The 12913-nt window shown below is 44.8% G+C and overlaps 1 protein-coding gene across 2 annotated transcripts in view; it reads right to left on the reverse strand.

Annotated features, from left to right (window-relative positions):
* Nucleotides 1–318: 318 nt before the first annotated feature.
* Nucleotides 319–12913, reverse strand: part of INO80D (INO80 complex subunit D) — a 33592-nt gene continuing 20997 nt past the window's right edge. For both annotated transcript variants that reach the window (XM_033170048.1, XM_033170040.1), the window contains exons 8-11: nucleotides 9261–9394; nucleotides 6897–7114; nucleotides 4954–5111; nucleotides 319–3710 (exon numbers count right to left, since the gene is read on the reverse strand). In XM_033170048.1, coding sequence (XP_033025939.1) covers nucleotides 2539–3710; nucleotides 4954–5111; nucleotides 6897–7114; nucleotides 9261–9394 — 1682 coding nt within the window. In that variant the 3' untranslated portion in view covers nucleotides 319–2538. The remainder of the gene's footprint in view (nucleotides 3711–4953; nucleotides 5112–6896; nucleotides 7115–9260; nucleotides 9395–12913) is intronic.

Below are 12913 nucleotides of genomic sequence, written 5' to 3' on the forward strand. Positions count from 1 at the left end.
CCGTATTTTCAGGTACTGGAATAATATAGCACCAAATGGCATTTTAAATAAATTTATAAAGAGTTTTGTAGTTTGCCAAACCAATTCACTTTCCTGTGAGAGCTAATCACTTTTTCAATTTGATTGGAAACAAAACGGGGGGGGGGAATTGAATGGGGCTTCCCCCCCCCTTTCCTATTTAGCACAAAAGCCAGGGGGTTTTTTTTTGGAGGGGGGAAATCATTTCACAATACATAGTGCACTAAAGTAGAATAAAGAAAATGCAGGGAGCTTTTTCTTCAGCTCGTTAACTGGCTTAAAACAGATACATTACAAATATAATTTGGAACACACTTAGATGTTTATTATACAGTTCAATTTCAAATGCAGGGAGGGATTTCACAAGGTTAAAAAGCATAAAAATGTTTTCCAGCAACATGTACTTTTATTTCCAGGGGCAAACTCCCTGATCCTCTCAAAATAATAAGCACAGCTTTTTAAAAGAAGGCAATAGTTCAAATTTATGGGATTCAGACAGGCAATTCCTGGAATCCTCCCCAGCCCAAAGGTTTGGGAGAAGGAGGATGCCTGTACTAGATTCTCACTGGAGCACCATTTGAAAGCGGAATAGAAAAGCTAGACAGGAAACAACTGCTTCAATCACAGAGAGAAAGTTGAGCTCCCTCTTCTTCCCCCACAGAAGACCAATTAAAATACTCTACTAGAGTGCGCCTTCTTCCTCTCTCTTCGTATCTTTTTAAATATATTATAAAAAGTAGATGAAATTATGTACAGTCCAAACCTCTTACCATAAAATATAACGAAGCCCTGCTCTTAGGAGTAGATGGCCGCTCCGTCCGTGTCTACTCCAGAAAACAAGAAATGATTGCAAGGATTGGCCTCCACTGAGCAGAACTGGACTTTATGAGGAATAAATGGCATAATCTACTTTTTTTTGAGAATCAGCACAGCTACAAGCCCGGTTTAAGGGGGGTGGGGTGGAGCAGAGACCTTGTAGCTTGCTTGACAAAGAACATTTTGTGGGGGGGAGCAGTCCTTATTCTGACAAACTCCTTACAGTTTGATTGCTGCAGATCTTCAGGGGGCATGAAGTGATAACAGTAGAATCTCTGACTTTGAAAACGTATTTATTAGCAAGACCACTGATTAGAGATAGGAGAACGCCAGCACTTTTCTTTCTTTTTTTTCTATTAACTTGTTCCCTAAGTATTATGGAGCACCGTAAGGGCTCACGGCTGCTGTAGGAATCCCCAGAAGCACCAAGAATCTGGAGACGGCTACAACTTTGTAAGATCACTCAGCAGTTCTGATCTCACATTGGTTTGAGTGGGGAAAGGGGCCCATGACACAATTCTGCCAGTTTCGGCTGAGACTTGGCTATGTTAAAAGTAATGCTCCATTGGAAAATGCCAACCCAACAACACTATTGCAATAATTGATCAGCTTCAGGAATTAGCATATGTTTTATCTGAGCAGGTACACCCATTGCAATTAATTACAGTACTCAGTTCTGCTTTCTGTTCTACATACCAATGATATATATATTTTATTTAAAACTCCCCACCGTCATAGATACTCTGAACCCAACAAGTACAATCTCATGTCCTACAAATTCATCCTTTCTTCCATTCAACCCAATTTCAAAAACCAAATTAGCTTGCAGTATGAACGGTCGCTGGTTTCAAGATGGTCTTTCAGAACAGGAAAGAAAAGGGGGGGGGGACAACCTGTCATTTACCCATCAAATACACGCACACACACACAAAGACAAACACACACACAAACTCCTGCACTCACAGAGGAGGTTAAGAGCCCAGTGTTAAGCTGACAGAATTAACAATTGAACTATGGTGTTGGTTTAAGTCTGCAGTGCCGTTACCAAATCAAAAAGGTTGATTCCCCCTTTCATGCCATTTGCATTCTTTGAAATAAATCAACCCCTCACCTCTTGCCCAGATGCTCACGGGACTGGATACTCTGATTTGAGCCTTAGGAACTTGCATTAGTTATATTTGAGGTATCATCTCACTTTTGGGTCTAGAGTCCATTGGATCTAACTTCTCATTTATCAGTCTAAGGCAGGACTAGGGAGTCTGCGGCCCTCCAGAGTGGCTGGGTACTCCTCCCAATTTGCACCAGCAGCAGGCAGGATGGCCAGTGGTCAAGGACTATGGGAAGTCGAGTGTAGCGACACCTAGAGGGTCACAGATTCCTCATCTATGGTCAGTTACATCCGGGATCTGTGCTGTATTCTTTTTATCTGGGATATTTAACTGGCTAAGTATAACAAAATCTGAAAGGGGTAAATGAGCACCAATACAGAAACCAGCACATAAGATCAAGAGAGCAGAGCAATGGGGAAACCCTGGTCTGCACTGAATCAGGACTTTGCGCCCCCTCTTTTTTTTGTTTTGTTTTAAATTTAAACGAAGTCTTTAAAAAGGAGATGACAAAAATCAGGAAAAGAGAAGTGGGCCAGGGTGGGCTGACAGGGAACGTAAGGTCCCCCACCTGCCTGAAATTTGCAGACAGACGAGCTCAGCTGGAGGTGGTGAAGGGAGCAGATGCATTATTGGTACTAGTAGCTGTGGCACCTGTCACTGTGAAGCCTGTGGGAGGCGCTATGGAGCTGTGGCTTGGCTGCAGGTCCTTGGGGATGCCGCTGTGGGAGCTCAGCTGGTGGCCAAAGGCGGCGCTGAACTGAGGGAGCTGTTGCTTTGGGGACGTGGAGGCCATGAGTTCAGAGGACCCGGGGCCCATGCCGCTGAAACTGGTCTGCGGCAACCCCGGGAGCACGCTGGAGCTGTTGGGGGTCACGGTGGCGAAGGCAGGCTGCGTGGTCTCTGAGTGCGATGTGCTCGGTGGCGTGGACAGGGAGGTGGAGAGCAGGTGTCCATCGGCACCGAGCAGGTTGCTGAACGGAGAAGGGTCGCCGAGGCTGACGGGGAGGCTCCCCCAGTGAGTTCTGGGGTTCACCACACCACCGAGCGGCACCTCCAGCTGCGAAGGGAGCAGGTGCTGTGCTATGATGGGCATCTCTGCGGAGAACGTAGCTGCCAAGTTATCGCCAGAGTAGGAGGTGGCATGAGGGGACGTTATATGGTCACTGTAGGGCGACGGCACATGCTCGCTGTCGTAATGGCTTCCGTGGGGTGAGGAGTGTGAATGGTCACTGCTGTATTGCTGTCGTGAGGTGATTAGGTCGTCTGCCTTGCTTAGCAGCTGGGCAGGGTGTGGCCTCTGGGAGGCATGGCTGCCATCGTGAAGTCCTTGAAATTGTCCTGGGAAGGCTCTCTCCCCAAGCCCACTCTGACTGATCAGAGTGGCAGAAGTAAGGCCAACGTTGGCTGGGGCAGAGAATTGCCCCTGAATCTGCCCTGCCAGGGGCGTAGGTGGGTTGGATAAGGTAGCAGAGCGGAGCAAGCTATCATCCAGGTCCAGGCTAGAGAAATTCTCGTCATGCACTATACGCCCGTTCAGCAGCTCACCTAGATCCGCGTTGACTTCCCGGCTCAAGGACTGAATTCCTGAAGTTTCAGCACCCGTGGAGAACACCCCTATTCCTCTGTCTGATAGTTCTTGAACCGGCACACCGTCTGTCTGTGTGAGCACTCCTATAGTACTCAGGCACTCAAGAGAAGTCACAGCCTGCAAGGCCCGTTCCAGCTCCTCTGCCTCTTCGGTCGTAGGGAGGAGGTCTCCATTTTTACCTGCGTTAAATTAAAAATACGTTAAGCAGTTGGCATACCTCTCGTAGGTGCATTCGACGTAAGGGCTTAGGAGACAAGCTGCCAAGAGGTTTAACGCGCTGGAGACTTATGGCCAAATTAGACCTCACACCACACACATAATTGCATGGATGATTGTGTTGTTGTTGTGGTGGTGGTGGTTTTTAATGTGAATTGCACCAGGGTGGAGGTTCACTTTACAGGGGTCCCCAAGGGCATGACCAGTATTGCACCTCAGGCAATTCCACTTCAAAAACAATTCATGCAATTGGTAATTTACATGGATAGTATAACATCCAGTTTGACCTTTAGCCGTTCATTTGTTTAATTAACTTTATATGTGAGTGCATGAATTTATTTCCAGCCCACTGGAAGTGTTACCAGCCTGTTAGCATGAACCTACATGTCATAGGGTGGCTGGAGTGTATGTCTACCAAACAAGGTCATGATCACCCAGACAGGTTGATCACTTGATGACTGCAGCACCAAGTGGCAAGTTGCATGTGTGAAAGAGCTGCCAAGGCAGAACTTTCACACCACTTCATTTTGCCTCAACAGCAGGGTCTGTTTCTGCCATGGCATGCTGCAAGTCATCAAATGCATAAAATAAAATAAAATTGAAAGTCTCTTCAAATTCGCAACATTTAAAATTCCCCCACAGATACAAAAACCAATAACAAAGTTCAAATTCTGGTGCTTAGACAAACACAAAACTGAAAGCTACATAGTATTTACATTTATGTATTTTTTTTTAATTTATTTTTTTAAATCCTTTCCACAAATGGCTCTGTGGAATAGAAAAGCGTTAAGGGTATATGATCGTGCAATAATTGCACACCTTTGAGTTCTCTGCAAAATAGGATTGAAGCAACTGAAACAAGAAAAGTATCTGCTTGACATTCAGAAATACAATGTACAGGTGAAGACCATTTCGCACAGGGGCTCCGTTCTCAGTTCCCGAATGTGCATCCTCATGCCCTTCCCTCTGCCTGGTCCAAAAGGACCCACATGTTGGCAATCACTTGTCATCTGGAGACACCTAAAATGCTCACGTAGAATCCTGACTGACAGTTTGACTAGCAATCTGAACCATCGTTTTTCATCCTTGCACGTTTCGGCATTTTCCTTAATTGTACAATTAAAAAAAGAACAATGAAATGAATGCCAAAAATGTTGCCATTTCCTGCAAGCACTGAGTTTTACGTTTAAGCGAGCGAGGAGGTACCTTCAAAGAAATCAAAGTCTTGCAAGTCGTCAGGCAGCCGTGGCAGGACGTCAGAGAAGTCCTCCTGATTCAATTCGAGGTCGTGTGGAATGTCTGTGATTTCATTGGCGATGTCATCTGGCAGCTCATCTGTACTCAGCTCCGGTGTGGAAGGGCTCCTACAAAAACAGGGAAGACAGTCACCCCCGCCCTTTGGTCTGGCGCCTTGCCGGGCTGTGATCTATTCTGGGATGCATATGCCCTTTCTCCGCCCCTTTTTGTTTTTTAAGCTGTTCCCTCGCCAAACTCAACTCTGAATGTATGGAGCCGTTGCAGCTGCCATAGATAAAGCTACTCCAGGATCTGGTATGGCTACAACTGCGATCTATGTACAGCCCTGTCTCTTTTCTGCACAAAAGATGGTACGGGATATTCTTGCTGGTGCAAGAATACGCATGGCACACAATCCTATGAATGCTTACTCTCGCGCTAGCACTATACTATGACAGAAGAGATCGCTGCACAAATGTGACTTCCAAACTGTGTGCCGGTCATATCACTAGCGGGCTGCAAGAGGGGCTTAAACATGCCTTGAAACTTAAAAACAAATCGGACGCTTCCAATCCTCAACGTTCTTTGGAAAACAAAGAACCCAGGGAGCAGGGATTCCTCCCCCCGCTTTATCCACTTTTGGCTAAAATGAGCAGCAAGTGATGATCTGCAGGGATTCCCCAACTCAGCCTGCACTTCCACTGGCAGCTGTAGGGGAGCCCTTGAAACGCTTGCATTGCTCTGAAAGCACAGCTCCATCCCAGGGCCCCAATGGTCTTAAGTGATAGTACTGGTTCCAAGGAGGATGCCTGACCCAAGGTTCTGGGAGTTGACCTAGAAAATGCATACACACATCTCTTGATCGTAAGAATTAATTGCTATCTCCATTTTTGAAACCCAGGATATAGTTTCCCCCTGGGTGAAAAGTCTGGGAGACCCACTTTTAAACAATCCTCCTTCAAACCACAGTTTGCAGACAAGTGTGAATACATCCACTGACTTGCATAATGTTCTTCCAGCTCAGTCACTATTTAGACTGGCTTATTAAAATACTAGAAAGGAGCCATTTAAGCTGCGTTCTTTCACACTAATTTGTTCCACAGACTCTTCAGGAAAGATATGAATCAGCCACCTCAACACAATTTTGGCTTTTTCAATAATCTGAGGCAGTTAAGGGCTGTAAAAAACGCACCATTCTGGAGCAAAAGTCTTCTTACTTGGTATGTCAATTTATTAAGGCAGAAGAGAGCTCTAATGCGTGAAAAGCGCCATTACATCAGAAGCAAAGTATATTACATTAGGTCATAAAGACTGGCCAAAAATGTTTACAAGTTGGCATGATAAATGCCCCCTGGGGACCTGGCCAAGCAGCAATGCAGAGCAAATTGGAAAACAAACAAGTGATCACTCTGCAAGTGTGCAGAATGAGTGCGCACAACCTTTCCCCCTCTCTTACCTCTAGCCATAACTCAGAACATGTGTGAGAGTAAACATTCATAGGATTATTTGCCATGTAAGACCCACTGTCCTCAAGTGGGCTGATTTTCAAGCAAGTGTGTACAGAACATCAGAGATGGTTTTCCTATTCCTCATACAGGTAGCGTAGACTATGGCTGGAATTCAAACTAAGGCAATTATTCTATCAGCGCAAGTGTTTTTGCTTGCCAGACAGAATTATATACCTTCTCCTCCCCGCCATGTGCTGTTCTGCGGGGGGGGGGGGGTCCCAATCCTGCAGAGCCAATTTGGTGGGGTGTGCAAGAGGAGGAAAGCCCTGTTGTGTGAGCGACACTCATTCTGGCTCTTGTTAGCACAACTATTTAGCTGAATCTGGACCAATACTGCTTTACTTGGCCTATCTTTTCCAACACTAGGCTGTCAACTTAGAGAATTAATCATAGCTGGGCTCTGACCGTATATGGGAGATCTCCATTGGCAGTGAGACGCTGGTGGGCATACTGAGGTTTCCTTGGGGCACAGCAGGAGGAATCGGTTTTTGGGGACGTCGTGGCCCTCGCCTTCTCTTTTTCTTGTGTTTTTTGGTAAGAGCAGGTGGCTTTGTTTTTTTCCTGGGTTTCCTCTGCTGCTGGTGCTGGACTTTGCGGGAGCTGTCTCCTCTCAAGAAGTTATCCTTTTTAGAAGGAGAATCGAAAACACCAAGAGTGAATTGAGAAACACTTTTCTTTCCTTGCCATTCCAAAATGTGAACATCTCCATGGCATGCAAGTCGGAATAGACAACGCCTGACATCTTGAACAGGGAACCATGATGCTAAGCAAACTGTACTGCCTTTTGTGCCACTGGCGGGAAAGAATCAAAAGCACATTCAGACCAAACTATTTCCAAATTCAAATCATAACATGTGGCCTTCAGGAAGTTTAGGATGGCACTGAATCAGAAAGAATGTTCATCAGAGTTCAAGGCTAGAAATGGTCAATCACTTCTCTTTGAAAACGGCTTGGACAATCAACATGGGGCATCACAATGCCATGTCACCAGGAAGTAAACAAACAAACCCGTGTTGTAAAATATGACTCAGCAATATAGAAAGCAACACAACGGCCAGAAACAATTACAGTATAGAAAACTTTATGGAATAATGCAAAACATCAAAACTGTCAAAATGAAGTCTCTGAAAGTCCTTGAATAAGTCACGGTGCCAGACTTTACCCGGCGGAGATCAAGCTGGTAAAGTTTTGTATAATCAGCAAATGTCCAATTCTGATGTCTGACTCTGAACTCTGCTGTTCACTGTGACTTATTCAACGACTTTTCAGAGACTTCAGTTTGATAGTTTTGATGTTTTGCATAAAGTTTTCTATACTGTAATTGTTTATGGCCATCGTGTTGCTTTCGATATTGCTATGTCACCAGGAAGAACAGAATTGCACACACGAATGCAAAATACCGAGAAGGTATTACTTCCAAATGAGTTAACAACCTTGGGATAATGTAATTTTCCGTAGATGGCGTTTGCCATCTTGATGTTGCAAGGGTTTCACGAGGTGCTATAATTAAAAGGGGTGGATCTTCAAAGTGGATCACATCGGGGTGGCTCCCAAGGGCTGTATTCCCTGTGGCCAAGCTTCCATGGGCAAGACAAAAATGAAAGTGAGTGTGGGTAGAGCTGGTGGTGGGGAGGGACCCGCACACTTGCCCACAACACACAAACACACACACACTCTTAACCTTCCCCCTCTTGCCAAAGTTAGATATGTAGAGCCAACTGGACTTCCATGAAAATGCCCCGTGTTGCATTTAGGCTTGATAATCTCCTATTGATGGTGGGGAGAGGCAAGGAGGAAACACAGTAGGTATGACGGGGAGCTTCCATGGGTTGAATCTGGCCCACAGGCTAGATCCCCACACGTAGTTTAGGGCAGCCAAAAAACTGAGCTTTGCGCCAGTAAGAAACTGCCTGGTGACAAAATGAGTATCATCTGGGAATTAGCCAAATTCAGATGCCAGTTATTAGCTTGAGGGCTATGGTGTATGACTCTTGTGCCTAGCAAAGGGGAAAGGTAATGTTCAAACTTTTGTGGGGCGGTTTGGAGATTGTCAGGGGAAAGAAGTTAAAATGAGGAGAGCTTCCGTTTCACTGACCGACGTAACGGGCCAAAATAAACTGTGTGAACAAATCGAAATGCTCAAGTTTCCACCTTGACAAGGCGTTCCAGGAGAATAACCTATAAGCTTATGAGAGGTATCCCAACTAACTTGTTCCATCAGTGCAAGGATTTCTGCTTGTGCAACAGAACCGCCCCTACCCAGTCTTCTCCCACTGTGTACACCCTGAATCTGCCTGGGGGCTCCCCAGGGTCATGAATAAGAATTGGGGGGGAGAGAGAGAAGTTCTACAGTGCAAGCTGAAATCCTTGTGCTGGTGGAACAAATTAGTTGGATATCGCCAACAGTCCCTCTATGTTCTCACGGTAGACATGACGGAGTCACAAGAGCGGACAGACAGCATTCTTCAATGCAATCCTATGCACCCTTAACTGGGACTGTTAAATTCAGGGAGACTCTGTTCCACGTAAGCTTGCATAGGATGAGCGAAGGAGGGTCTTTGAAACATTTCCCCATAATCCTTTAGATGAGTTCAGTCAAAAAAGGCTGCTGATATAGCAATTTTTTTTTTTGGGTTATCATCAGAGCTCACCTTACAGCTTTCTGAAGGGGGCAGAAGCGAAAGCTGCATGCTGATGTCATCCCCCGGCTTGCTGGAAAATACTGCTGCCGCTGTTCTTCCAAGTATTCTGACTAGCAAATATACTTACCATTTTTTTGGCGTGTTCTTCACACAAGGGTGTCTGGTGCGTAATGTCGAAAACTGGCACAGAGCATTGCTGTCCGTCGGCAAACTTGGCTGTGCAGCTTGAGAAAAGCTGCTGAGACCGGTTCAAGAGGATATCTGGGTATCTCTGTCGTCAGGAATAACACACAAAGGAGGGGCAGGAGACTGCATGATTTACGCGGAGAGAGTATGATACAGAACCTTGAATTCTATCCCCAACTAAAATCTCACTTTGGAGCAATTCCTTAAATGTCATTCACAGAAGATGCGAAGTCAACAGTTAAAAGCAAAAAAACAAAAAAACAAAAAACCCCAAACTGCCATCAAGCAGAATTACTAATGATTTGATAATTTATTAAGATGGGTTTATGGAAGCAGCTATTTTGCTAATGAGTTTGTGTGTCTTGTTTCCTGCAGATTCTTAATCAATACTGTGATTTTTGGGACAATGCAATCAATAGATTTGCTTTCTAACCAACTGATGAGAATCCATACACAAATATTAAAAAGAGGATTTCTGTCATCCACATGAGAGGACATAAAAATTGTAAATTTCTTCCTGCCTTTTTGACAGATGACGCACAGAGGAAGCCAATACAGTGAATCCTGATTCAAAATTATTTTGTTCAGAAGAGATATATAAACTCAATGCATTTTAGTCTCTCTCTCAACTATTCCTCCCCTCCCTAAATCAGCAGTAGGCATTTTCCTTCAACATGAAAGTTTACATGATGCAGTTTCCTGAGACAGCCACTTCACTTGCTTTCTCCCTGTGTTTATTCACCACCATCGTTCCCGCCATTGAGAACGACTTTCTGCTTAAGGCAGCCTTTCTCAACCTTGGGTCCCCAGATGTTGTTGGACTACAATTCCTATCACCCCTAGCTAGCAGGACCAGTGGTCAGGGATGCTGAGAGTTGTAGTCCAATGACATCTGTAGACCCAAAGCTGAGAAAGGCTGACTTAAGGCATTGGTGGGGCACCTATGGCCTTACATTGTTGAAATTCTAGAATGGCCATGAACTTTAAAAAGTGTTGAAAAACCCATTTACTAAGAAACCAGAGGCCTTTCTGCTGGGCATGACCAACCATGAGATCCCCAACAAAGACAGAATATTTTTTATGTATGCCACAACAGCTGCAAGGATTTTAATTGCTAAAAACTGGAAAACTGAAGAACTACCAACAGTGGAAGACTGGCAGATGAAGTTGATTGAGTATATGGAACTCGCAGAACTGACCGCGAAACTCCGAGACCAGAGGGAGGAGAAGGTGCAAGAAGATTGGAAGAAATTTAAAGAGTATTTGAAACGACGTGAAAAGTTAGATATTTGAAATTGAAATCAGTGGACATTATAGGCGATAGCATTAAAATGTGAGTTTAAAATAGGACATAAGATATAATTGTGAGTGTTTTTTCATTTTCTGTATTTTTGTTAAGAATAAGGTGATAGACATAAGATGATAGATAAGGAGTAAGATTAGTTGTTAAAGTAGTTACAAAGTTACTACAGTATATTTGAAATGAACGCAGAAGAGAGAACGTGAGGAAGTCCCCCAAGTAACAATTTAAATAAGATTAAATAGTTAAATAGGTGTTTTGTTGTTTTAGATGTGTTTTATGTTTTGTATAAGTATTTTTTGTTTTGTTTTGTTTTGTATTTTGTAGTTTGTATTTTGTATGTATTTTTTCTGCTTCTTTTTTTGTATTTTCTCTAAATACCAATAAATTCTTTATTAAAAAAAAAAAAAGAAATTCTAGAATGGCCAATGGTCAGGGATGGTGGCCGTTGTAGCCCAGCAGCTGCTGCAAGGTTCCTGGTTCTCCTTCCAACTCTTTAAGAAGTAGTCACGGCCCTAGTCACTCACACAGGGCAGGAGTGGGGAGAGTGGAGAGCGAGGCTGAGCTTTCGGCCCTACCTCTGATGCTGCATATTTTTCTTTCAACAGCTGTGTGCAACTTTGTGATGAGGAAGACCAATGCACAAGCTCCTGCTCCCACGTAGGGGCTCTGCATGTTCTGGTCAGCAGCACAATCAGGTGTCCTGAACATGCAGACACCTCTGCTCACCATGAACAGAAACCTCTGCCTTGTTTTTTTTCTCTTCACACAACCAAGCACAACGCTTGGCTACTGGGAGAAAAAAGACACAATGTCGGGTGTGGGACTAAAGGCGTGGCTTTATGAGAGCAACGCCTGGACGGAGCCAATGTGAAGAAGGGAATGATCATTATTGCAGGTATACAGGGAGCAACATATCTAGGGACTCCTTGGTGGGATAAACACGGGGCATTGATTTAGGAGAGAAGCGCTAATGAATAATCTCTATGGCAGCTCAAGCAAAGGCTGATGTATCGGCCTATGCTGCCTCCTTGTGGCAGTGCTGGCTCATTACAAATGGAGCTTCCTGGCTGTGAGCTCAGCGGCCTTGTGTGGTGGCTGCCAGATAAGATATGTCAGTCATGTCTACAAAAGTCCTTTCATTGATCCCTTTATAATTCTCAGTTCTTCCTCAATGCCTTAGAGGAACCTTAAAATTAAGGCTAAAGTTGCAATTAGGAAGGGATAGAGGGGGGGAGCTGCAAGAGATTTAAGTGAATTTTGAAGTTGAGGGAGGAATGGGAAAGAGAAAACCCATTAAAATTCCGAGCTTGCTGCATTTGGAAACTTTCCTTTCTTTGCTCCTGCAATTTCACGTACTTGTGCCCATTGTAAGCGCTTCCAACATAAGGACTTTCATTCTCCCTGATCTCTGCCTCTTCTGTCGATACTGCAGAATTATAGGTCTTTCATCTCTTATTCATTCTAGGTCATTGTACTACCTCACAGTGCAGATTTCACACCCTGCTGAAACCTTTATAGCAATTTAAGCTATAAGATAATTCAGACTTTCTGTGGAAACTGACAAACCAACCTCACACAGGGCAATGCCAGCTGCATGTGTCCAGTACAGGGGCATTTCTAGAAAGCTGCTTGTTCCTCCACCCTGAAGGTGCACCATAGCCCTAACCAAACAATTCTGACCTGATTGCCAGTGATTCGAAGTGAGGACAGATTCAAATGCTGGCTAGGCCCCTGGATTCTACCTTTGTTTCAGGGTGCCTCTGCTGCTTCAGAGCTGACACAACTGCACAGCCTTAAGAATGGATTTCCCAAGTCTCTCCCATACACTGCTAGCTTGAAAAGAAGCACCATGCAGAGAAGCTAGCAGGAGTGCCCCCAGAAATACTTGTTGGAAATGGGAGATGGCCAGAAGTAAACTACCTCGTATTGCGTACGCTCCGTGTTGCGTACATTCGGGTTACGCACCTCCGCAACCCGGAAGTCCTCCGCGGAACGTGTGCAAGCACAGAAGCATTTTGTGCACTTCGTACATGCGCAGAAGCGCAAAAACCCATGAACTTCCAGGTTGTTTCTTTTTCTTTGCGTTATGTACGCCCGGGTTACGTAGCACGACCCAGAACGGCTCGCGTACATAACACGGGGTACCACTGTATACTCGTACCTTGGTTGTTGAACACCTTGGTACTCAAGACGTTTTGGCTCCCAAACGCCGGGTAAAACCCGGAAGTGAGTGTTCCGGTTTGCTAACATTTTTCGGAAGCCGAACGTCCTGCAGCCAATTGGAAGCTGTG

This window comes from Lacerta agilis, chromosome 1, assembly GCF_009819535.1.
Source record: "Lacerta agilis isolate rLacAgi1 chromosome 1, rLacAgi1.pri, whole genome shotgun sequence".
In the NCBI taxonomy this organism is placed as follows: Eukaryota; Metazoa; Chordata; class Lepidosauria; order Squamata; family Lacertidae; genus Lacerta; species Lacerta agilis.